The 24,827-nt window shown below is 49.4% G+C and overlaps 9 protein-coding genes across 9 annotated transcripts; 5 read left to right on the plus strand and 4 right to left on the minus strand.

Moving 5' to 3' along the window:
* Window positions 1-5,200: 5,200 nt before the first annotated feature.
* Window positions 5,201-5,755, minus strand: BU24DRAFT_158448 (uncharacterized protein). The gene has a single exon (XM_033521349.1). The coding sequence runs from the start codon at window positions 5,668-5,670 to the stop codon at window positions 5,380-5,382; it is 291 nt and encodes a 96-aa protein (XP_033386106.1). The 5' UTR covers window positions 5,671-5,755; the 3' UTR covers window positions 5,201-5,379.
* Window positions 5,756-5,839: 84 nt separating this feature from the next.
* BU24DRAFT_460773 (uncharacterized protein) lies at window positions 5,840-7,598 on the minus strand (the record flags this gene model as incomplete). The annotated part of the gene is made up of 3 exons (XM_033531840.1): window positions 5,840-7,396; window positions 7,452-7,537; window positions 7,586-7,598. The coding sequence occupies 3 exons, from the start codon at window positions 7,596-7,598 to the stop codon at window positions 5,840-5,842; spliced, it is 1,656 nt and encodes a 551-aa protein (XP_033386107.1).
* A 781-nt stretch (window positions 7,599-8,379) lies between these two features.
* Window positions 8,380-10,918, plus strand: BU24DRAFT_389273 (uncharacterized protein). The gene is made up of 2 exons (XM_033525037.1): window positions 8,380-9,152; window positions 9,322-10,918. The coding sequence occupies exons 1-2, from the start codon at window positions 8,642-8,644 to the stop codon at window positions 10,689-10,691; spliced, it is 1,881 nt and encodes a 626-aa protein (XP_033386108.1). The 5' UTR covers window positions 8,380-8,641; the 3' UTR covers window positions 10,692-10,918.
* A 580-nt stretch (window positions 10,919-11,498) lies between these two features.
* On the minus strand, window positions 11,499-12,746 carry BU24DRAFT_420818 (oxidoreductase domain-containing protein). The gene is made up of 2 exons (XM_033527569.1): window positions 11,982-12,746; window positions 11,499-11,932 (listed from the first exon to the last, which is right to left on the minus strand). Exons 1-2 carry the CDS (start codon window positions 12,448-12,450, stop codon window positions 11,643-11,645), a joined length of 759 nt encoding a protein of 252 aa, XP_033386109.1. The 5' UTR covers window positions 12,451-12,746; the 3' UTR covers window positions 11,499-11,642.
* A 145-nt stretch (window positions 12,747-12,891) lies between these two features.
* BU24DRAFT_440612 (regulator of G protein signaling superfamily) lies at window positions 12,892-14,914 on the plus strand. Its single transcript, XM_033530380.1, has 3 exons — window positions 12,892-13,531; window positions 13,586-14,294; window positions 14,344-14,914. The coding sequence occupies exons 1-3, from the start codon at window positions 13,374-13,376 to the stop codon at window positions 14,578-14,580; spliced, it is 1,104 nt and encodes a 367-aa protein (XP_033386110.1). The 5' UTR covers window positions 12,892-13,373; the 3' UTR covers window positions 14,581-14,914.
* Window positions 14,915-15,022: 108 nt separating this feature from the next.
* BU24DRAFT_420821 (uncharacterized protein) lies at window positions 15,023-16,056 on the plus strand. The gene is made up of 2 exons (XM_033527570.1): window positions 15,023-15,352; window positions 15,425-16,056. The coding sequence occupies exons 1-2, from the start codon at window positions 15,152-15,154 to the stop codon at window positions 15,980-15,982; spliced, it is 759 nt and encodes a 252-aa protein (XP_033386111.1). The 5' UTR covers window positions 15,023-15,151; the 3' UTR covers window positions 15,983-16,056.
* BU24DRAFT_478936 (uncharacterized protein) lies at window positions 15,557-17,223 on the minus strand (the record flags this gene model as incomplete). The annotated part of the gene is made up of 1 exon (XM_033533054.1): window positions 15,557-17,223. One exon carries the CDS (start codon window positions 17,221-17,223, stop codon window positions 16,030-16,032), a length of 1,194 nt encoding a protein of 397 aa, XP_033386112.1. The 3' UTR covers window positions 15,557-16,029.
* A 644-nt stretch (window positions 17,224-17,867) lies between these two features.
* On the plus strand, window positions 17,868-20,087 carry BU24DRAFT_420822 (sporulation protein RMD8). The gene is made up of 3 exons (XM_033527571.1): window positions 17,868-18,011; window positions 18,065-19,325; window positions 19,383-20,087. Exons 1-3 carry the CDS (start codon window positions 17,967-17,969, stop codon window positions 19,775-19,777), a joined length of 1,701 nt encoding a protein of 566 aa, XP_033386113.1. The 5' UTR covers window positions 17,868-17,966; the 3' UTR covers window positions 19,778-20,087.
* Window positions 20,088-20,515: 428 nt separating this feature from the next.
* BU24DRAFT_420824 (ubiquitin-conjugating enzyme) lies at window positions 20,516-21,758 on the plus strand. Its single transcript, XM_033527572.1, has 3 exons — window positions 20,516-20,869; window positions 20,926-21,255; window positions 21,318-21,758. The coding sequence occupies exons 1-3, from the start codon at window positions 20,817-20,819 to the stop codon at window positions 21,433-21,435; spliced, it is 501 nt and encodes a 166-aa protein (XP_033386114.1). The 5' UTR covers window positions 20,516-20,816; the 3' UTR covers window positions 21,436-21,758.
* The last annotated feature ends 3,069 nt before the right edge of the window (window positions 21,759-24,827 follow it).

The raw sequence follows: 24,827 nt of genomic DNA on the forward strand, positions 1-24,827 counted from the left end.
ACCACCCAAAGAAGCAGAACCCTAGCATGGAGCCATCCATTACGTCCATATGAGTCAGACTAGTCTCCGAGGAATTCACCTTGACGACAGCAGACAGGATCATCGTCTCAACGCGCGCGCGCACACACACATACACATAACCCCTTGTGGGCCAATTGCCAGCCCTACTTCTAGCTATACTTCATGAAGAGTTCCACAATGGACTCTACGTATGACCTTTTCATTATGTCTCGGAGGCGCATGCCCCTGCGGAATCAAAAACGGAGTTATCCTTTCCAGGTGATTGCACAATGCCAGGCGTTTGGCATATTTTGTTTCGGGCTAGCATTCTCGAGTATTGATACCTTGTCACGCTTTCTCTCTTATTTTCCCCTCGTCCTTAATTCCATGCCACAGTCGGGTTTGGAGCGTCTGGCGATCCCCTTTCTACATTCCTATCATGCACCACACCTTTTCTCCGACCTACTTTGTTCATTCCACATTCAGTCCGCCTGTCAGAACTGAAAGGTCTATCGATCATATTATTCTCTTTGGAGAGCACAGGCTGAGCAGCGTTGTACATGCGTCGTGCCTTGGATGGATTTCTTTCCCGGGAGTTTTATTCCACCGGCTATCTCGTTTCCTGCAGCCTTTGTGGCCAAGTGAGTGAAGGATGCATCTTAGGGCATCTCTTTTTGTTATTCGAGTGGTCACCATTGGCACACATATACACACACATTTAGGTTGCACGGCAGACCATGTCGCTGTCGATGTTTAAGAGATAGTACAGTGCAGAAAATTTCGGTGTCCGAAAATCAAATCTGCAGCTATATAACAAAGACGATGTATACCTGTTTCTATCAATCGCTGTTCGAACAATTCCGCAATCGTCGACCAACTCCTGCAGCAACTTCTAATTTCCTCCTGAACTGTGCGCTAGTACTTGCATAGCCTGCGTCAGTCCTGCATGGCATACGAATACGTTGCAACCGTCACCGCGCATTTTTTTTGGCCAGTTCGCCGAGCCTAGGAACCGAACACTCGGTATCACACACTTGCCTCACGCTTCAGCCTCAGATCTCACGTTTCACATCCCACATCCCACATCCCAATAGTTGCTTCATGTGCGCATGATGACCCTGTTCTTAGGCAAGCTCGCATCTGTTAGCTCTTCCTGGCGGTTTCCTCCATGAAGAGGGCAATGTGCAATTGCAAATGAGTACGATCCAGCAGAAGGAGAACTTCAGTGTTGTGCCCCTTGGCATGCTTCCAATTTTGCCAGTATGCGCACAGTTTCGGGGTAGCGTTACAGTGCCCACTGCATCCATCTCAAGGATGGTGGCAAAAAAGGATCCCCTTTCGCACTCACGTTCCCTTTTCCCAGATTGAAATTCTGCTGCACGACTTGAACAGATTATCCATTTCCTACTATGTGTGTGTAGTAATCATTCAGCGCCGAATCCCTCGCAAGCATTATTTTTCTTCTTTTCTTTTCCCAGGGTGCGTGCGTGGAACCAGTGGACTGGGGGGTATCGTAGCACAGTCGAGCACCTATGGTGTAACCTTCTTTCGCAACGATCCTCAACTCTACTTGTCGAGAACTTGGAATCGCCGGGCCGGGGTTCGCTTCTCTTTACCGATTTCTACCTGGGGTTGCGATACGATGACTACTCTTCCAACGGACAGACCGGGGCAAGGGTGCGCACGTCCAGTCCACAATGTCATCGATCGGTAAAGACCCGATTCTCCCGACCATATTCCTATTCTATCGAGAGGGAATTTGTTATCACGAAGGAGGATTTGATACACCTTCAAGGCTTGATCAACTACCTCTTACTTCTACGTCCTTGTCTCGCTGAAAGGCGGTCTGGGTTGTCATGTGGTTCATGTAGTCAGAGAGGCGAATTGGCAATACAATATCGCTCGAATGATTCGGTCCATCATGCATGCATTAATTATTGTCTGTGTATATTTTTGGTTGACCAGAAAAAAAACCCTCCGAGTAATAAAGGGGATGTGCCTTCGACCGAATTCGGATCTTGCGTCCAGGGATTCGGGTTGATCGGTTTATATTTGGAGGGGCAAAACAGGATTACGCTGCAAGATGCTGCTTGCTATATGCAGTCATGATGTGAGTGAGAGAAGGTGTGTGAATGTGTGTCTTTGTTGGCTCTGACGTTTTGATCATGCGCGCTGGGATAATGGAGAAGTATGAGGTAGATGCCTGGGTGCTTTCCTGGTAGTTACCTACACCTTTGTTGCATTTGTATGTTTGTATCTAGGAGGTACCTCATGCTTGACAGCTGGGCGAAACAGGTACACGAATGGAAGCAGTGGAGCCGCGCGGGCGAGTTCCGGTGCCGTTCCGCGCGCCTCTTTTCCCCGTCCTTCCTCCTTCTCATCACCAATTCACTCCTGCATCATCGTACACAATACACATCAACCGCAGTCTATTCCATCTGCAATTCAGTTATGCTCTCTGTCTATCTCACCTCCGGATACCTCTCAGTCCCACTGTTTCCTGCTCGCCACATCAATCTCGCATCAGCTCGAGCAGCATTCTCCTCCACTAGCTGATCACCCTCTTCGCACCACCGCTGTGGTCCCCTAACTCCTACTCAAGCCTCATCTCCGCAAGCTGTTCGACTAATCCACCCTGGCGCTGCTCATCTTCTCCTCTTTCATATCATACAAATACCGGCTCTAAAATAGGTGCACCACGCGGTGCGTCTGCGCCTCGCCTCGCCTGGCCATTGAATTCCTCGCTCACTCTTGGGTCACGACCTGGGCGGAGAGAAAACAGCATGGCACGAATTGATTCAGGTCCCAAGGAACTAATCCATGTCTTCATGCAGTAATAGTAGGTGACTGATCACTTACTTACAGTCGGTCCATTTCGGCGAGCAACAGTACAGATACTGGAATGAACACACCATGGTGTACTTACATACATGGATCATGGCTTCTATCGTCATTCTACGTCAACATAAACCACAAGCCTTATCTCTAGAGAACTGCACCTAGAAGGATCTTGTCTTCTAAACACCGGCTGTCCCCTGGACCACAACAGAGCAGCCTATCGGATACAATACGTGAACGCTCTTCACAAGCTCATGCATTCCAAAGGGCTACGGAGATCTGCACGACCCCGCCTTTCTTCTTAAACCTTCCGTTTCCCACGTTTCCTGCTTGGTGCGGAGATATTTCCTTGAACACACGTGCGCGGAGATCCATGTAAACGAATGCTCACCGTCTCTTTGGATCGCCATTTCACAAGCCGTCCAGTCGACATGTGAGGAACTGTCGTTTGGCGTTGATCACACCATACTTCGGGCACCTAACCTGCCAAACCTGCTTTCTGATTGCATAGATGCTGAACCAGCGACGGTATTTGTCAAAACTTTGTTTATCAAATACACGTCCCAAGGTTTAGGTGCCCGGGATTTGCGTTTATTCCCATCACCCAAAGTTACTAGGGAATGGTGGTGGGTGATCCCTTGATGCCATTGAAAGTGGGGTCTCGCATCAACAACTTGCCATTCATACTCGACCAGTTGCAAGTGCCACGCCAACAGGGCGATCGTACGCCACATTGTGAGCCTCTTTGCGAGTTAAAACGATACAATCAGTCAAATCGTGCATTGCAGATTGATCATTTCGGACATGTTCCCAATTGCGGAACCAGGCGTCCTCCCGGTGTGGAGTCTGGCTTCACACGCGAGCGAGAATTTAGCGGGACTACGCTTCTAAACATCTTCCAGGAAGGGAAAAAGGAGGAAAAGGAAGTTTTCTCAACGTTGGAACGAAAAGTCGGTCCTGCATCTACAGGCATATCTATGCCTTCTTTCAGCATTTAGCTCTGCCCTTTCAAAGTTCTGGATTGTCGTTCCATGTTCAGAGACTCGACGTCCTAGGATGATTCGTCGCGAACTTCGGCCGAAGATGTGCGTATGGTTCATACTATGCAACTTCAATCTTCTCGACCACCTAGTGCCGACTACCCACTGGCCGCTAACATGTTCTGGTTCCTGTTAGGTGAAGGTATGCTAAAGACGATCTTCACCCATAGATGTTCAACACATTCGGAGATACCTAGATGTAAGAAACCCTACATCTCATTGTCTCCCTCTCTACACTATCTCTTTTCTCATGATGACAACGCTGGGGCCATATGAGTCTCCTAACTACTCTACTCGCGGACTTCTTCTCGGAAATCCGCTCGCAGAAGAGTACGTTCCGAGCCAATGCATTCAGAACCAGCAATTGTTTTAACAATCTTCTCACTTTGTCTGAAATACTTGCAAACTTTCCTCGTCCATTGATCTTTGACTGTTTCTATTATGTTGGAGCAAGACGCTGACTTGAGAATAGTTGAATGTGCTTTGATCGAATCGAATGAATAGTTTCGATTACAGTGACTGTGTTGTCACTTGTTAACCAAGGTAACCCCTTCGACAATGTGGCGGCCTTCTGTATTACAGCTTCGCCATGCTGTTCCGAAGACTGATAACCACGTTCTCGTTGAACCTGCTTGACCTGCCTGTTCGAACAAACATGTTTCCCGCCATGTATAGTTTCCATAGCCAACATCATACATGTTGAGCTCAACATCGCCCTCACAAATGATTTTGCAGAACTAACGACCAGGGACATGTACAAAGCAGTTCTTCCACCACCTCAGAACATTGAGGAGCGGTGCTCAACGATATCGTAGACGGCTTCGTTGTGGAATGTGAAGCTGTCTACTTTGATCAACAATTGAACACTCGTAGTTAGTTCCAACTCATAACCAAGGCTTGAAATAGATAGATAGATAGGTAGATAGACATCCACAATGACATATCTAATCATCAAACTACCTAATCTACACGCGTGTACACACGTGCCATCATTCGTCGATACATCAATTGTTCCCATATCAACATCACCATGAATATAGACTTCCTATCAAAAGTGCTTCTGCAAACATGAAAAACCACAACATCACGACACGTATCTGCGTCGTCGTTTTGACATCGGATGCCACTAGGCACAACAACCAGGGTTTCTCCAAAGGGAACCAGTGGAATACTTCGTCACTTGTAGAACGGACAGGACCGATGAGTTCACGGAGGGAGCTCAATCACCCATTCATTCTCCATGAATCATTTTTCATAGATCACTCGCTTTAGGGAAGTTTCAAATGCACAGAGGAAGAGAACAAAGGATAAGAAACGGAAGGAACAACTGCTATCTGTGTAGACAATGACTATCTGTTCGAGTACTTTCCCATCTTGTCATGGAGCCCGTATCACTCGACGTCACTCAACGCTCGCGTCCGCATGCCTTTCGGAAACTGCAGTAGATTACACGTATGTATTTATTCAACCATACTTAAATCAGCTATATCCACTACCATACTCAACCATCCGCTACAAAAGCGCAAAACCAAAAAAAAAATGACAACGAAATATGCGTAGTTTGCGTAGTATGTATCCAATTGGTCCCCCCTCCCCCCCCCAAAAAAACAATACGACGACGGGGGATATTAGATCCAAAAGAGTAAACAAAAAAACAACAAGGCGCATGTGAAAAGAACAAACCGCTCATGCGCAATGCTGCTCTTAGATGGCGAGATATATGGCGAGGAAGAGAAAGAAAGATGTGTGTATACTTGTACGCCGAGTTTGCGCCTGAATAAAAACGCTTCATGGTAATGCAGGATGGGGACGAACGCTGGAGAACTCGTGCTGAAAGTGCGTGGTGTATTTCTTTGGGGGTTTTTGGTTTTTGGTTTTTGGTTTTTGGTTTTTGGTTTTTGGTTTTTGGTTTTTGGTTTTTGGTTTTTGGTTTTTGGTTGTTGGTTGTTGGGTTGGTTGTATTACCGGAAACCAGGGAAGATCTTGCGGAGACCTCGTTTCCAGCGAGGCTCGCAGCTTTCTTCTTCGTCTGCGGGGGCGACGTGGTGGGTCCCGAGGAGGGCGAGCGCGCGCTGTCGAGCCCATTCCCGCCGGTGGGGGTGTGCGGCGGTTGGGTTTGTAGGATCTGTGGTCGTTGTTTGCTGGTTAGGCGGCGTGGTTTCAGGGACAGGAGACAGTGCGGCTGCAGGCTGGTTGGAGCCCATTTCGATCTCGGAGGGACGATTCGAGGTTCTGTCGGGGGCGCTGAAGACCCTGCGGCTGCCGTTGAAGGCTCCGCCTATTCGACTCCCTATTGATCCGAATCCGCTCGAGGTGCGTCGAGGCGATAGTGGAGCTTGCGAGTCTGCGGTCTGGGGAGGTGCAGGGTGAGCTGTGTGTGCCCTGTCCGCTGCATTTCGATTCATGCGCGTTATCATGCGCTCTCTTCGCACCATGTTGTTGGTGATCTTTGTTGGACAATAGCCGCTCGGAAGGACGCTGGTCTTACACATGGGACACAGTGAAGAGTTGCTGAGTAAAAAGGTATCGATACAGTCAGGATGGAAAATGTGGCGACAAGGCAGTTCGCGGACCCGGCTCTCGTTGGCTACGAAGTCATCAAGGCAAATTGCACATGTAGGTTGTGATAACGCTGTCGAGGAGACCGGCTGGGGTAGGTCAGGGGCGGAGAGTCGTCGACCAGTTGGAGTGTTACTATGCGCCTGAGGCGGCTCTGTGGGAAGAGCTTTCTCGGGGTCCTCCATGGAAGACGTGTAGACATAGAGTGGGAGTTTATCCAGATATTCTTGAGGGACGGTCAACCGCTTCACCCCTAGAGCTTCCAAATCCACTTCGCCGTTGATGACCCTGCGCTGGAGGTCATTCCGTCGCCTCCTCTGCATAAGATGCATGAAGGATGATGTCCCTACGATGGCCAAGATCAAAAGTCCTAGGACGATCACTAAGAAGACCCATAGACTGGGAAGTTGGCTGCCGGATTCAGTGCCTATTGTAGCCCAGAGTCGAACGTAATCGGTATCCGCGAACATATCCACCAAGGTCTCGTTATAGGGCAGGTCAGTAATATTCCCAGAATATTCGCTGAGCCCTTTCATGATGAGTGCTCCCGTTGGAGGAACGATGGCGTATGTGGGGAATGTGTTCTGAGCCTTCCATGTGCCTCCGTCACCCATCAACCAAGACGAATCGCTGACGGGCGGCGGCATACCTGCAGCCGCTCCTGGTTGGTACACTAGAAATGCTTTCACAGGAGCATCCCTCGCAGCCTCGAAGTATTCGTTCATGCACTCAGCTGAATACCATGGCGCAACTGCCACGAGCGCATACTCAATGTGCTCAGGCAGATTGGCCCTCCGAGTAACGTTGTTCGCCACATACTGCTCTTCTTCCTTCTTGCATCCATCCGATGTGAGATCTGGAACGTAGAGTATGCCGTACGGGTCGCTTCCTTTCTGTACGTCCTTGTTCGATAAGGTCTGGATGTTCTCGGTTATGGGCAATTGGAAGGAGGCATTGGCCTGTACGCGATCAGAATCTAAATCATATCCGCGCAAATCATCCGAGCCAACATACCGGAAGAGTGATGAACTTGTCGTTGTGGTAGCTGATCTTGTAGGGATCGGGAAATTCGATAGTGTAGATCTCTATGCTCTGGGCGGCTGCGTGATGTTAGTTTCTGCGACTCATTGAGGCGATATCGAAGGAACAATGCGATGGCATCGTGTGACAACAAGAATCGCTCTGCTCATCCATAACCGCAACCACGCGCGCAACTCTCGACGCGCTCATAGTGGAATATCTGCATCTGAAAGCAATGGTAGAGCGGGATCTCGCGGCAACTGAACACTTGGAAAAAGCGACATACACATGTTGAGATGGTTCGACGTTCAAATAGCAGCGCTGATGGCTATGAATAGGGGTTCATGCTGGGTCTGATAGCCTTTGAGTGCAACGCTGCTGTATCGAAGGAGGGATAGGATATGATGAGCATCAGTGTACCGGTAGGAGGCGGTTCGTCAGGGTAGCGGCGGGTGTCGTCAGCGGGAGCAGTGGAGATGGCGAGGGAGAGGCGAGAGAGGCTGGAGGGGCATCCGGGATTGAACGAGTCCTGGACTGGGCATGTTCATGCAGAATGCATGGCGCGCCCGGTTCCTCCATGGTTTGAGAGGGAAAAGCTTAATTGTTTAGTCACAATGCTTAATTGTCTCGCCTACCTGCACCCGCATCCGATATCGATTCTCATCGGAAACAGGTGATGGGGCTCAACGTAGGAAAATGCATAATGTATCTGGATGTATATCGAAAGTGACATCTGCTCAAGCTTGAGCGAACCTTACAACCAAGGATGTGTGACGTGTGGAGAGAACGAGCATGAGGCTGGAGAGGTGCTGGGTGGTGGTTGGCTGGGAGCCTGGGACGGGCTGAGCCGGGTGTCGGGTCCTAAGCCCCGCGACAACATCGGTCTTTCTCATCGGCGCTTGTCTGGGCTCGCATGGCGCCTCCACGGTCCACCCACAGGTAGATCCCTCACGTCGACATTCGTTATTGCTTCAACATCAGATACGTCGAGAAAGTGCTTCTCGTCGCCATCGATCGTTGCTCCACATCCTCACTGTCCTAGAAAGCTTGGGCACCCACTCCACTAGCGATTGAGTCGACACAGCCCACATCGACACACGTCCTCGATCCTCCACGAATACCACCTGCAGGACACCCGCAGGACACCCACCTCAGCGCATTGGGATAACAGAACCACCGCCAACATGCCATCCGTCAGTAGCAAGGGCAAGGCTGCAAAGCCTAGCTCGAAGAACTCTGGACCACCGCGCAGCCGAAATACCACTCCCCTTCCACCCACCACCGCGCGGGCGTCTGTTGAACCCGCTTCGTCTTCCGCGTACTTTCGGTCCCCAATGACGTCTCTATCCAAGGAAATCGAATTGTCTCTCGAAGATCTAATGGATCGCGCTGGAAGCGCATCACAAATACCTTCTGGCTCAGCTCTCAACAATATGCGCGAATCGGTGCAAAAGAAGGTCATGGACCATATACGGGATCGGAACGCGCAGTCCGACAAGATTCTTAGGGAGCTATCCAAGATGCGGAGTCAGCGAACCACACATGATAGAGATACTCAAAGGGTCGCGGACAAGGACGGAGAAGAGCGCAAACATAAATTGAAGAAAGCGAAGAAGCGTGAACCCGACGATGAGAGACCTTTGGCTGTTGGTGCACATGGCGTGGCAAGACAGGATGGAGTGGATGTTCACAAAGGTGAGTTCACATTTCTCATATCAAAGTTGAGACTGAAAAATGCCCACTATGATTGAAAAGTGACCTATATTCACCTCAAAGCCTATCTTCACTTTAGACCCATCCCCACCCCCATCCTATCTCACCCCATCCATAATTTTTAAAGACTAGCTGCTGACTGACTGATGAGACAACTCATCTAATATGTCTTCACCGATATCTCAACCGCCACCCTCGGCCACTGGCACAGGTCCCGCGGATGCGCCATCTCCAAGTGAATCAGAGGCTTCCCACCAACCTCCACCAGCTCCTGCGGTCCCGCATTTCCAGACATTCGGACCGGACCCATCCAAATTCGACGATCCGACTATCTACCACATTCGAGAAGTCACTCCTGGAATGTCTGAGGAGGAGATCAAGGAGATTTATTGTGTCGCCGAGTATCCCCCTTCAGACTTGCATGACCTCACGCCAGGAACTCCGCCGGATAAGGATTTCTCAAATGCCAAGCCTGCCAATCAGGTCAACGCTTCGGTCTTCGCTAACTACGTCGAGCCCTACATTCGCCCACTGGTTGAAGAAGACGTTGCGTTCCTGAAGGAGCGAGGAGATAGACAATTGCCCTTCAGTATCCCTAGACCAGGGCTGAGACATTATAAAGATGCCTGGGCCGATGAAGATGGCGCCATGAACATCGATTCAAATGATAGCCGTTTGCCGGCGCATGAAGCACGGGGTTCCTATGACGACTTCGGCGACGACGTCCTGGGTGGTGAAAGTATCTCCGCCGGTCCATTACTCTCGCGCCTTCTGAGTGCTCTTCGTCCTGAAGGCCGAGGCATTCAGTCAAGTGACACTAACGGTATCAACATCGATGCCATGGATATCGACGAGGGAGCCGATGCGCCCACCGACAATGCGAACAACAACTCTGCTCCCGCCGCTACGCAGCTTTCGGAATTGGTGCAGCCCGGGTGGAAAGCGCCTCCTGCTCCCACTAAGACCGATTACGCTCATTTGGACGAGCGTGTCCTCATGGAAGTGAAGCATTACGGTCTGATTACCGACGGTGACGATAGCGTAGCTGACTATCCTGCTCATTTCGACGACGAAGTGTCTGCCCGCCTCCGACTTCTCCAGGCTGAATTACGAAAGCAGAGCGTAATCAATGGAGCAAGGAAGCAACGCCTTCTAGAGCTAACTGAGGAGCGTATGGCGCAACAGGAATACAACACGATCGCGGACGATCTCGATAACCAACTTAACTCTGCCTACCTGAAACGTAACAGGAATATCGGTAAGGGCAAGAAGCAGGCCAAACGACCTGGTGGTGCCGGTGGAGGCAATCAGGCAGCCGCGAATGCGGGCATTAGCCGACCTGGCGTAGGCGAACCGATTAGGATTCTCATGGAGAGGAAGAGTCAGTGGAATAGCACCATTGGACCAGTGGTCAACTATGGCAAGACCGGATTGCCCGAGGAGAGCATATTTCCTGAAGACAAGATGAAGATTCTGGAAGACAGAGAGGTGGAAATCTGGAACATCGAGCAAGAGGAATAGGAAAATCCTGGAAATGGGTATTGGGCGTCGATCAATGGCACGGAATCTAGGAAAGGCGTTTGCTTTTAATTATTACGTTAATGGCTAGAATCAACTGCCTCAGCATGGTGTTCCTGGGAGGGTTTAGTTATTCAATGCTGGTTGTTGGAACAGGCTCATTGACCACATTGGCAGGTCATGTTATAGGGTTTTGGTGATCACAGCCTTAAACAGAAGGTTCTTCTTCCATGAATAATATATTTTTCAAAACATCTTTTCTCCAATGTTGTGAATACTCCATCTTGCGAGACCTTACGAAGACGACAGAGTGAGTGGGACGGAGAAACGATCCGCCTAGCGTGGATTCAGCACATCGAGCTACAAAACCACACGGTCCCGCGTAGCTTCTAAACTTTTCCCTTCAACGACCCGCCTTGCCAAAGCCGTGTATCTCTGCTCACAAACGGACGCTGAGCTTCTCGCACGGTCGTCACTTTCTTGCAGATGAGAAATTCGGAGTAATCTTCACTTTCACTTGCCATCTCGCTCTGCGAGCTCTGGCATCGCTGCCCGTAAGGGCCTGGCGTGACTCACGTCTGCATCCGGCATCAGAAAGCTCAGGGCCCTTAAAGCAAAGGCATTGCTCCCTCGGGGGTGGTGTTGGCGCTGAAACGGTGTCTCTATGGGAGTCGGTGCGAAGAATGTGTGCTCTGCGGAGCGACACAGTAGTACAATACATGGCGTACTTTACCTCGATTAGCCTTTCCAGGCGAAAGAGGGTCGGTATAATTTGATTCCGATTACTCTGGCGAGGCGGGTCGTTCACTCATTCTTTTGATATTGTAAGTTATACGCACTCGAATGCAAATTGACAGGATACTACTAATTTTGTTATAAATACACAAGCAGGTATATATCTCGCACATTGAACGCTCCAACCTAGCATCTTTGGTGTCTAGTTTTGTGAGGACGTCAATGTTTATCCTCTTTTTTAAACATGATGTCCGTTCGCATGGTCAGCTTCGTGCCACTCACGACATCTTCGCCTGAGTGTAATAGGAAGCGGTGTTGGAATAATAGCACTCTACCGGCTTTTGGAACAACATCAATCTGTCGATCCATGCCGTACGAGTGGAACGTAGTAGCACCACCTTTGAGTGGCTTTTGATCAACCTTGCCCACGGGATCGTTCAGATAGAGATGCAGCGTGAAGTACGAGCGCTCTTTTCGATCAGGTGTTTCGTAGGTTCCGTCTTGATGTGCTGCCATCTGTTGGTAAGGGGACTACTCGACGTGATCACAATGACTCACCTTTGAAATATTCGCCGCCTGTGTACTTCAGAAACCTCATTCTCTCATTAAGTCTCGTCACCGTCCAGGTTTCGTGGCGCATAGATGGGCCATTGCCGGTGACATTTGGCCAGTTCTTCAATTGATGGATGTCCGGAACGGCATCTTGGATTCTTGTCCAAAGTTTGGCCACAATGTCACTGTCATCCCAAATTATTCGCCCACAGTTACGAGTTTCTTCATATAAAGCCTGCCTACCACCTCCAATATTGACCATGGCTCTCTCCCATTTTGAGTCGGTTTTGGCTTCTGCGGCAGCTACCATTTGATCACACTCTTCTTCCGTGAGCACACCGTCGAGTACTACTGCCCAATGGCGTTGGTACTCAGGCAGCCCACCTTTGACCCAATCAACATCGGTCCTCGTGAGTTCTGGCGCCGGCCCGGAGAGAAAGCCCTCCGGGAGCTTGAATGTGTTTGAAGCTGACATAGTGATATAACTTTGAAAGAATAAAGGGAACCGCCGAATCATGCAACTGGAACGAAGCATTCTGTCAATGTGGGCATTCAACCATGTTTTATATCGAGATCCGGGGAAGCCCAATTGCTGCTGCCTAAATATAGCAACCAGTCATGGTGAATGCTAAGAGCAAGAGCTGAAGGCCGAAGTGAGATGGCTCCATGAGCTTCGCCCCGTAGATGAAGGAGCCATTATAAAAAGTATTTAACTAGTTCATTGACTCTCAGATCAGCAACAATGAATATATACGTTTTTTTAAAAGAAAAATATATATCGCCTGCTTTCAAAATGTTGTAATTGTGAATGTTCTCGTAGCCCTAGACCGTTGCCGGGACATTGGATAGTCACGTGATGCGACATTCCTCCTTGTGTTTCAGGTTGTGATTGCCAAGTTGTGAGTTCCTTGGTCATCACCAGTTTCGTCGTCGATCTTACGACGCGGACATTTCCCCTCTCACTACTGACTCCAAAACTCAACGTGCCGTTCGTTATCGTTGACCAGCTCGAGTCTTCACGCTCTCACTGCGCCTGTCGCGCACCGTCTTGCGCCACCCGACACTCTTTTCCAACCGTCGCGCCAAGCCGACTTGAGCTACGTCTAATTTCCCGAGCTACCACGACGTTCCCTTTCGATTGGGCAACCTTCACCTCTCATCGAATCTCCCACCACTTCTTGCGCCGGTTTTTCGCAATCCACTCGCTCACAAACCTTCAATTCACCTTCCAACGGTCCTCCCGACACCTTTCGCCTCTGTCTCCGACGCGGGAGAAGGGGCGCGATACAACCTCGTCGCGCATCAAACCGGGCTCCATCGGACCATCACCATAGCATACTTGGGCCTCATCAACACCCAGTCCGACCTACACACATTCACTCAAATCCTACTGAAACCATGGCGGAATCACCGCTTCCTCTCGAGCTGCAGCATCGTAACCGATTTCCAACGTTGTTCGAGGTGCTAAGCCGCAAGACGGTGGCCCCACTCGACTTGTTCTCCTTCTACATATACATGCGCGACCAGCAACGTTCGGTAGACTACCTAGACTTTTGGTAAACATCCCGATCCCTCGTGCTAATTGTGATTGTATACTGATCTGTCTGCAGGCTTGATGTTTCCCAACATCTCCAGTTATGTCGTCTATACGTTCGCCGTCTGCACCGATCGGTGATTGGAGATACTCCAGATATGGAAAAGAACAGCAAGAGATCTTCGTACATCTTGGATAATGCAGGAGAAGGACCATCCGATGAAAAGGGAAACACCTCCGACCAACGATTATCTGCATTCCTTCGATCAGATCACGGTAGTCGACAGCATTCACCACAAAACAGCCAAGGAAGCAATCAGTCACATCCTTCGGTGCGTGAGCGCCCACCACGACCAAGCTTCATGACACTGGACACCAACTCACCTGGCGACTCGAGCTCCCCAGGTCAAGACTCCTCGGTCGACAATGTCCCAAGACGAGAGGATCTCCGTGCATCAGCAGAAAAGATACTCTACACCTATCTCCTCCCTGGCTCGGAGCGAGAGATCATTATCCCACAGAGTATCCTGAACGAGGTCCAAGAAGCAATTGAGGGTCAGGATCAGCGTAGTGATCCGGAGCTCTTCGACGCAGCGAAGGACTACGTTTTCCAGGCCATGGAGCGAGACGCCTTCCCTGGCTTCCTCCAAAGCAAAGGACTCGGCAACCTTGTTCCTCAGAGCATGATGATTCGTCTCATCATTGGATTGATCAGCTTTTTCGGAGCTGTCTGGACTTCCTTCATACTCATTTTCCTGGACAAGTCAAGAGCAACACGATGCTGGGTAAGTTTTGTTCTTCTATCATAAGAATACACGTACTGATATGAAACAGATAATCCTCCCATTCACGTTTGCCATCTACTTCATCTTTACTCACCAGTATATGCTGGATCCCATCCTTGCCCTCGTGGGTTTCAGCGAGTATACTCTAATGGACTTCAACCGTATGCGTGAGCCATTCGTCAAGAGGACTTTGAACAAGCGCTCGTTCACAATGCTCCTCATGGCTCTTCTCTTAGACGCAGCAGTCTGCTGTCTATTCATCTTCGTCCCGGGCAAGCGCCTATGATTTCTTTTGTCCCCATTCTAATACCCTTAGCTTTTTTTAATGTTTGGAGTCTTTTCCGGATCATGGGGTGAGAGGCAGTGATGCCTAGGCAATCAACTGGGAAGCAATATGGTGATCCAGCTTATACGTTAGCTACATAGTCGATATGTTTGGCTACAGGACACTACGGCATCAACTACATCTGCCACCGGTCTTGAGGTATTGGCGTATATTGATTTCACTTACCAACAACCTTCTTCCTTTTCTTTTAGCAGGGTGTTTGGGTATCCTATGAATTCTTGCCATTAGGTAGTCGCTTCAAAGCATTCTAATGCTTAAAGATTCAAAGTGCTTCATCTATTTCATTTTTATATTCTACACGTGATGATTGTACTACATCCACAGAACCGTGGTGAACCATTGGCCCAAGCTCCCTGGTGGGACGACGTATGACAGCATCGCGCTTGGAACAACTTGGAACTTGGACAATGGACCGATGATGAGCTTCTTCCGAATGATGCATTAATGAACATAGCTCAAGATAAGCTGCTAAACACTTACAAATCGATCATTGTGCATCTGAACATTCACGATGGTCTTGGAGTTGCTCAATATTGCCGCCATCCCAACAGCGATCGGCGCTGCAGAAGCCGTGCACCAACAGAATGTATTCGACGAGGAAGCAGAATCAGATGAACGACAAGCACCATTCTACCTAGATGTCTATTGCGATGCAGCATCGAAGAAACGCGACGAAGTCCATAATGCCATCGTCGTCCTAAAAGACGGCAAGGTGAGACCAACTCCCCAATGCCATCACGCACATATTCTTTCAATCAAGGGAATCACCCTGACAACATCATAGCTCCGCCTCTGGCCCAAAGATCCAGAAACAAATCTTCCAGAGGCACCAGATGATGACAATGATTCACCACCACCACACCCATTCCAAGGCTTCTACCTCCCATATCCGACTGAAGACCTCCCGGACCGACCCATCCCGGCGCCTAGGATCCTAGGTCTCGTGAGCACCATTCCACCCGATCCCTCTTCTTCATCTCCAAAGTCGAAATCCAAGGGCAAAGGAAAGCGCAGTTCAAGAGCAGCGAAACACAAACTCAACTGGATATATGCAGATAAGAATACGAGGGAGCTGAAGTATGGGCCCAGGGCAGTGGCGCGAGATCACTTCATTGGACCTTGGGATTGGACGGAGGACGACGAGCAAGGGCTTGTTTTGGATGGGGAGGAAAGTCTTGTAGCCGTTGAGGAAGAGAAGGGGGGTTATGGGTGGGCTGTTTATTGGGATAGGGAGGATGATCGGTTGAAGGGGTTCGAGGTTGGGAAAACGAAGAGGGTGTTGAGGTGTAGTCTTGAGCGAAGATTGATCGAAGAGGAGGATGATGGCATACATGTGGAATAATGTCCCAATGAATAAAATTTGATCAGTTCACGCAATGTGTCAACTACCTAATCGTGCTTTCTCGCCTTCTCGACCTCTTCCTCCTCCGTCTTATGGATCTTACGCAGCTCTTCTTCAGAATGATAGAATGCTTTCCCTTCACATCCCTTCTCCCCACAATCCGTTACATCATACAGCCACTTGTTATCCCTACACTCCTTCATACTCCCAAACCCCTCAACAACCCATCTCCCACCGACAACCCTACTCACCTCCAAACTATCATCCGCATTACACTCAATAACCCGCCTCAAGTAATCAAAGCAATGTGGCCAATACCCATGATGCTCCCCGACATCCTCCGTATCCGTCCCCCCATTCTGTAGCCCCTGCACCACAGCCCTAATCTTGGCCAGACAGTCCAACTGATGAAACATTGCCAGTCCCGCCCTCCTCACCTCCCCATCCGGCCGATTGATGCTCGTGTACACGGTGCCGTGGCTCTTACCCTGTAGCTCGCGCCACAGGTGGTCGTACGCATTGAACGTGTTCGAGTACTCGTAGTTCGCCTCGAATGTCGTCGTCTGCGTCTCGTAGCACGTGTAGTTCTTTCCGCGCTCTTTGAAGTGGAATCCCGCGTGGGGTAGGGGGTTGTCTTTTGGTTTCGGGTGCCGCGGGATGCCGTTGGGGGGTCCGTTGAAGACGAGGAAGAGGTTGAAGAGGATGGAGAGGAGAAGCAGGAGGAAGATTACCGCGGACCATCTGTCTGAGGGGGTCTCTTCGTAGTCGGACCAGTGGGGTTTGTGATGGGTGCGTTTCTTGGGTTTCTTGTTGGTTTTGTGGGAGGTGGGTGTTGTGGTGGATGAGGAAGAGTCGGAGTGATAGGTGCTGTTGTCTTTGTCTCCTTGGGTGAGTCCAGGGTTGTTTTCAATGTCGGTCTCGTTTTGTGTTAGTTTTGAGTAGAGTGTGCGATTGAAGAATGAGGTGATGGTTCGAGTGAGGTTTGTGAGCTTGGGGTGCTTGTCCACATTCTGTGCTGGTGTTGAAGAGGAAAGTATGGATGGGATCGTAGGATCGTTTCCTGCTGGGCCTGCAATGGTGGCGGGAGTGTCATCGTGATACGGTGATGGGAGATTGAGGAGTTCGCGTTGAGTGGGAGATATATCGATGCTGGCTGTTCCAATGCTTCGTACTTTTCGGTACTTCCTGGGGGAAGACTTGCCCTTGATTGGAGATGTAGGATCGATAGTTAAGTCGGACATGTTTGAGTGTTTAGTCAATCAATCTGTAGATGGATAGAGCCAGATTATAACGAATTCACTCGAAATGAAGTTATCAGTCAGGATCACAACCTTTAAATATTTTGAATCTCAGACATGCCTTTATATTGCTCTATTGAAGCCCACTTTGGGCTACATGGCTCTTAGCTGAAGTGATGGCTGGCTGCTCTTTGTTCCTCAAATTCAGTCTGCAAGGCAGATGTGGCCTTGACCAACCTCTCTAAAGCTGTTTGCTATTGAAAGTGAAAAATCATTTGTAAATGAAATGGAGAGGGAGCCAGATTATCGAAAATTGTTCTCAATGATCTACAGTGTGCAAATGTAGCATAGGCAATCCACCCTTCAGCATATATATGTCCATCAAAGTCGCGCCCGAACCGGTTGCAACGTTATGGCAACTATTGGCAGCAGATGATTAAATCTACAAGGGCATTCGTTTGAATAGATTGAGTTGTAAACGCTACAAAGATTTCTACCTAGGGAGTTGGTAATTAGCTTTTCTTTGGAAGACGTTGAAGATAGACGTTGAATAGTAAGAGGCACTGACCAATCATGGTGGTTGGCTTGTCCTCGCCGCGCGCCATGACGTTTGCCGATCCGGCCGTTTGAACATCCTCAAGTCCAATCTTCAAAGCTTCTCCACCACCGCATGCCTACACATTACTTTGTGCCATCGGTAGCCAGAGCATCGCTCTTTCATGCTCGCGCAATACTCACTAGCCAACATGAGTGCGATCACAGCTAAGAGTAAACGCGGCCCGACCGTGCTTGTAAGTTGAAGCTCTTTGTACCCTACACAGTCCCCCATTAATCGCATTGACAGATGACGGATTCTCGCGATGCCCGTCCACAAGCCCGCACTACAGCCACTCGACCTGGCGCAAAACTTATCTCCGTGGACAATATCCTCCAATATGCGTCCGATATCCCCTCCCAGCAACGTCGCGGACCGCCCGATGCTCGCCCGCGAATGCATACCAGGACCCCTTCTGGTCGCCATCCACTCGACCCTAAGCTTTCCGGCCGCCTGATTCCGGCGCATATGCCTATGCGATCCAGCAAGCTTAGTGAGAAGCTGGTGCTACTGCCCGAAGCAGATGCCGAGGACGATGATGAGAAGCTAGATTTTGACGAAGATGATTCTGCGCCGCCTAAAGATGATGACCTACGGAGGAGAACCGCAAAGGGAGGTCCCAAAGATAAAAGTTATGCAGAGCGTCTGCCTAAGGCAAAGCGGACGGAAAAGCTCTCCCGAGTCACAGCGTATTGTACAGCTTCTGCGTACAAGATGAAGAGCATGGCTGAATTCGTCAAGACCCAGCACCATGCAAGGACAAAGCTGTATGACGATTGCTTGTATACCGTATATCACCATCCTCTACTTGGAGGTAGTGATGGATACAGAGTCAGGAGTAGCCCGGCTTTGAAGAGCCCTGGTGGGAAGACGGTCCTTGACGAGGAAATCGAGAGGAATGAACAAAGGGAATATCACGAAGGTTATTTCGAGGATGCCGAACAGTACAGCTTCAGAGGGAGTGAGGAGAGTCCTGCAAATAGCCCGAGACGCGAAGCGGACCGCAGAGATTCGGATCATAGTAACGAGATGGAAAGCCGCGGTGGCCGTGTCCCACCAAATGCGTTGTCATTCGGCGAGATGTTCGTCTTTTCGTACGGTGTGGCCGTATTCTGGAACTTTACCGAGCGTCAGGAGAAAGACATCCTGGCAGATTTGACGTTCTCGACTTCTTCCACTGGTGTAGCTCTGGCGACCAGGCCGCTCGACGAAGCTGACTTCGAGACGGAAGAATTCCACTTTGAATACAACCCGGAGATCGCGAGACCTCGTGTCTATAACGACATGATATCGTTGAAGAGTGGAGACCATATGATCAAGCTATCCATCAGCCATGCTATTGCTCAGAGCACCAAGTTGAGTTTGTTTGAGGAACGCATGGCGCGGACCATGTTGGCTGCTCAATACGTACCAAAGCGTTTAGCTTTGACGGGCAAGCTGGGCATGGGCAGGACTGAGGTGGTGAGAATGATTGGACAGCTATTCACCAGTCGAGTCGATGTCAATTTATGTAAGTTATACCACGAGCACCATCGAGATCTCAACACGGCATGCTAACCTGGGGTAGCTTCCAACATGCTCGACACACCCAATTTCTTCTGGGACTCTGAACCGACACTTCACCCACTGTATACCGCGTACCGCGAATATCTCGAGATCAAGCCACGCATTCAAGTGCTTAACGAAAGATGCCAGGTCTTCCTAGACCTGGGCGAGATTCTCTCAGATTCGATATCCGACCGCAAGATGACGAGGATCACATGGATCATCATCATTCTCATTATATTCAGTATCTGCATCACGTGTCTGGAAGTACTACTTAGATTCTCGCTCCTGAATAGGAGAGCTAGAGCTGATTCCGTTGATGCATTATCAAAACCGGCGCTTGCTGGCCCAAGTCTTCTGCTTGGCAGAGCGTTGATCTGGTCGGGAAGAAGCATTAGCCGGCAGATTATGGGATAATTTCTGATCGATACTGATTTCGCATAGCGATGGCGTAACCGTGGTGTTAAAGGATGGTTTATGGACATGTACATATGGTGTAAATAGCAATTGGTTCAACTAGGCTTCAATGACAGCCGCCTTCATCAGGTTTTGGTTCTGGTAAACACGGGCGCATTTCATTTCTAACATGTCTTTGGGTATGTGGAAGATCGAACTATCTAAGAACCCAGCAGGTGGTATAGTACGCGGACCGTAATTCAGTTCTACCCGCCGTCATCGTGAAACGTTGGACAGGCCTGTCATTGCTTCAGCGGTAATGAGTATATTAGAGTACCGGGTCAAGGACTTAAGGTACAATAACAAGGGTCTACGGTAAGGTAGGACCCGGGCCCAGAACTTGACAACTTGAACATGGAATTTACCTGGTTCCCAATCATGGCACTCTGTAGCGGTGCCTGTGTCATAAGTCGCGAATCTGACACGAATCGATTGGCGACCTGGGGATGCCCTTTTGTGTAATGTATGGGTTGGGTAGAACGTGCAAAAGGCGTGCATGGGCCAATAGAAGCGCGTGGTTCAGGCGCGTTCCTATTGGGCGTTCTGGTTTCCCGGGAGTGATCTACGCTGCAGGGCAACCACAACAGTAAACACAACAGCACAGCTCACGCTAATAAATCATGTCCTGTAGTAACCATAGTGTATAGACACAAAAAACATTCGCATTTCAATAGCCAACTTCACCTCATAATCGATCACCTTCACTTTTCGCACCGCCCCCCATTGATCTTATTTACCCTTGGCTTTTACCCAACTTCACCTCGGCCTGCTTTGTTTGGTAGCTGTACGTAACCTTTACCACGGATACTCCTTCTCCTCGCCTTCTCTTCCTCTTCCACTTCAACCTCAACACCTACCACAACCTATCCCTGCTACTCTTGGCCGCAACCCTCGACTTCTCTGCTTTCCACTATTTATCTTCAATGGCAGGCGTCTGTTTTCATAAACAGTATATCCATACTAACAAGCTTGTGACAGAACCCACCTGTCCCCATCATCAATGGCTCTTTCTTCCAACGCCCGCCCCAACGGCGGTGCCACTGTAGCTGGTCGGTGAGTCTAGATACCCCGCGAACAACTTTTCAATTCACGCTCATAACACTCTACAGTCTTCAGAAGGAACTCATGGACATCATGACCAAGCCGACCCCCGGCGTCACCGCCTTCCCCGACGACGAGAACATGACCAAGTGGACTGCCACCATCTCCGGCCCGGATGACACTCCCTATGCCAACCTGGTCTTCAAGCTCTCTATGGAGTTTGCTAACAACTACCCCTACGTTCCCCCCGTCGTTCTCTTCAAGACCCCGATCTACCACCCCAACGTCGACTTCTCGGGCCGCATCTGCCTCGACATCCTCAAGGACAAGTGGAGCGCCATCTACAACATTGGAAGTGTGCTTCTGAGCCTCCAGAGTCTCTTGGGAGAGCCAAATAAGTGAGTGATTTTGGAAACCAAACCATGTACAAATAAAACAAGACGCTGACATTCGCAATTAGCTCGAGCCCTCTCAACGGCCAAGCAGCAGAGCTCTGGGATAAGGATCCCGCCGAGTTCCAGCGTCTCGTCCTCGCCCGTCACAAGACACCCGAGGAGCTCGATGCCAATGCCGTATAATGTGGTTGCTGGCCGCTCTACATTCTCAGGCTTCTCTCGATGCCCAATTATGACATTGCACGCGACATCATATCTTTCTGCAAGCACGTGCTGGCTTGGCGTTGGATACCCAGGCGTACCGGGAGTGGGGATTTGTTTTTTAATGCATGCCAGCGATCATGGATGGCGAATTTCATTTCAGGATCGGGTCTTGCAGGTCTGGCGGTCTGGCTGGTTGCCTGGAAACAATGGTGAAGGGTGTTTCGAAAGAACAACGCCTCTATGGATACACCACGTTACCGAATAGTCTCCAGACACATTGCATCACTAGGAATTCAAATGATACCTTCAATACCTCTCACCTCTGATCTCCGTGACTTTGCTCATAGTAAATGCAATGGGTTGGCCTGTTTCAAACACTAGGCCGGCCATTTGAAATCGGAAGGGAATGGAGTATATTTTTCCATATCCGCTCTTCATCAAACCCAACATGGATATCATGATCCAAACCAATGCACTGGCAAGACGTTCTTACAAGTGACTTTGTTTCTTTGTGATTTATTATCCACCATTACCAACTCGATAATCTTTCCCTCGAGTTTCGTACACTGACTGAGTCAGCATCTCCAATCACAGCATCAAACCCATCTCTCTTGTTGATGACCGCAATGTCCAACTTTCTACCTTGGAAATTCTAGACACAACATATCGAAGGACGATCTTACCAAGCACGCCTACCCCACGATCGAGCAATTTATCATCGATCATCAATCACATAAGGTATCCCACACAAGTACAAATACCTACGACGATGATCACAGACCGACAATACGCCGACATACGAGAAAGACACCAACAAACCCATTATCCATATCTTACTCATCCTCCCACATACCTTATTCCCACCCAATCTCACGAATCACAGCCTTGGGATGGAAGGGAATAATGTCCATGTCTCATTCGGATATGACGGATTCCTGTAGGAATCATACGATGATTTTCCATTTCGCATGTTCGAAATGCTTCTCCGTCATTTCCATGATGAATGTGTACATCCAACGTTTTGGTCTCCTCCCTGCAGCGATTGCTACACATGTATTTTATTCTTTCGTCCATCTCCGAGCATTATCAATCACTGACACTATTAATCAACATCGCCCGAGGTCGCGGCATAAATCTCAGCATCCAATGTGGTACCTAACGGACAAAAAACCACCCCAAACCAAACATCTTCGGGGAATAAAAATCCGGTTGGACACGGACCTCTCACAGGGAGGAGGTTGGGTTGGACAAAATGGCATGGGATATAAATAGAAAAAGAAATCCTTGCCTCCTCGTACGGATCCTCCCTTGGGGTATTACGGAGTAAGAATACTGTATGTTGATGATTCTTGGGAGGAATTAATGCGAGAGGCGGAAATTGGAGAGGGATGGTATGCGGGGAAAGTTAGTGGTATAGTTATGCGTGATTTGTATGTTAGATTAATACCCCAGGTCGTACAATCATGGGTTGCGTCTGCATGTCAGGAAGTGTGGTGTTGAGGACCGGATTCGAGTGTATGTGTTAGTGTTATTGGAGTACTCGAAGTTATAGTACGGAGTAGGAATGACAGCTATGGAGTCTAATGACTACAATTCCGTATGTATTTACGTTTCTCGATGCTAGTTTCGCGATACGGGTCCAGCGTTTCACGTAAGGTTGTTTCTTGCTGGGAGCTTGGGTCACGCAGTAGAGGATCACGCTGGAATCGATGGGAGTCGATCATGTCAGGGCACAACGTGCCTGCAGATTCGAAAAGCATCCCTTTCGAAAGGACATCGAATCTAGTACCACAAACCGTCTATCTACTCTACTCTCACCAACTTACCTATCTAAACCGATATATATTAACTACCCAACGGCATTCGTTCCCAAAGAGATACGGATGGGAATAATCAACCACGCACTCCACTTAAGCCCACCCATATAATATCCAAACCAATATAACTACGGCCAACCGCCTACAAGGCCCACGAGCCCAACCTCCCCGATCTCATAAAAACCACCCAATATCCTCATATTAAACCACGCATCGCACGCCTACGTAATCCCCTCCCCGCAATCTCCAAAAAACCCCCCTCACATGTAGTTATGGTTCGTAACTACCGCACGGCATGGGCGTTGCAGCCGTTGCGCTCCCCGTACCTCACAGTAGTATGCTTGCACTGCTTGCTCGATTGTTGGTTAGAATCAGCGGTTGATCAATTGTTTAATCAATCTACCCTGGGAATCCGATCGTCGGATGTCGGGTAAGGGTAACGCCACGCGGACCCTGGCTGTCTTGTGAGGGGGAGAACGGGTGTCGATATTGCTTTTCAAGGTACGGGATGGGATGTGCTGGGGCGGGCGGTGGTAGGGGGGGAGGATGCGATGCGATGCGATGCGACGTTGATGTTTGGTTTGATATTAACTGAGGATGAAGGTTTTGGAGGGGAGGGAGAGGGGGCGAATTGAAGTGATTGAATGAAGGATTGTTTCATTTGGATCGTTTGGGGCGCGATTTGTATGGGAGTGAGAGGGTGGAGAGAGAGGCGTTGGGGGCAAATGAATCATGATGTTTGAGGTGGAGATTTTCTTTGGGGGCGTCGCCGGGTGTTAATGATGTGCTACTACTCTACGACGGAGTATGAGTGTGAGTAGGAAGGCGTTCCATGCATTTGGATAGACGCTGAGTAAGTAATTCACGCATTGTGGATCTCTGTAGTTTTGTTGGCAGGTGGGTAAGCAGGTGGGTATAACTATCATGTGCGGGCATTGATGTACTCGTATGATGGAGGGAGTAGATATCTACAGCCTCGCCGAGAAAAAAGCAGCCGCCGGAAGCTGGAGTAAAATGGATGGATATATCATATGTGTACTCCGTACCTCGATACGAATATACGCACGCGGGTTATGCTGCATCTTTGCCGTAAGCCGTAGGTAGTGACAGACTGACAGTATTGTACTGCATTCTACTACTGCACTGGGGACATGTCGTTCCTGTACTGTGTAGGTGACAGGACTGCAGGGTAATCTATCGGCATGCTGGCTGTGCCGAAAGGAGTTGGAATTCCGGGGTCAGCGGCTGGATTGGCTGGCGCGGACGGGACATTAATTGGAGATTGGAGGCTTCAGGTTGGAGATTAGAGGAGGGGAAGTGCCATATAACATGATACGATTGGATTGTGATGTGATGTGTGACGAGGTCGACAGAGAGCGTGGTTGGAATACTGGGCAGAAGGCATTTGACATGTTGTTGCAGTGATCGTTCTACAGGAAGTATTTGCTCTCGTTTGTAGTCACGGAGAGGGAGAGAAAAGAGTACGCGATGGATGTCCTTTGCATGCCGATACGAGTAATACAAACCAATACAATAGTAACCACCAGTAACGAC

Source organism: Aaosphaeria arxii (genome assembly GCF_010015735.1).
Source record: "Aaosphaeria arxii CBS 175.79 unplaced genomic scaffold BU24scaffold_3, whole genome shotgun sequence".
NCBI lineage: Eukaryota > Fungi > Ascomycota > Dothideomycetes > Pleosporales > Aaosphaeria > Aaosphaeria arxii.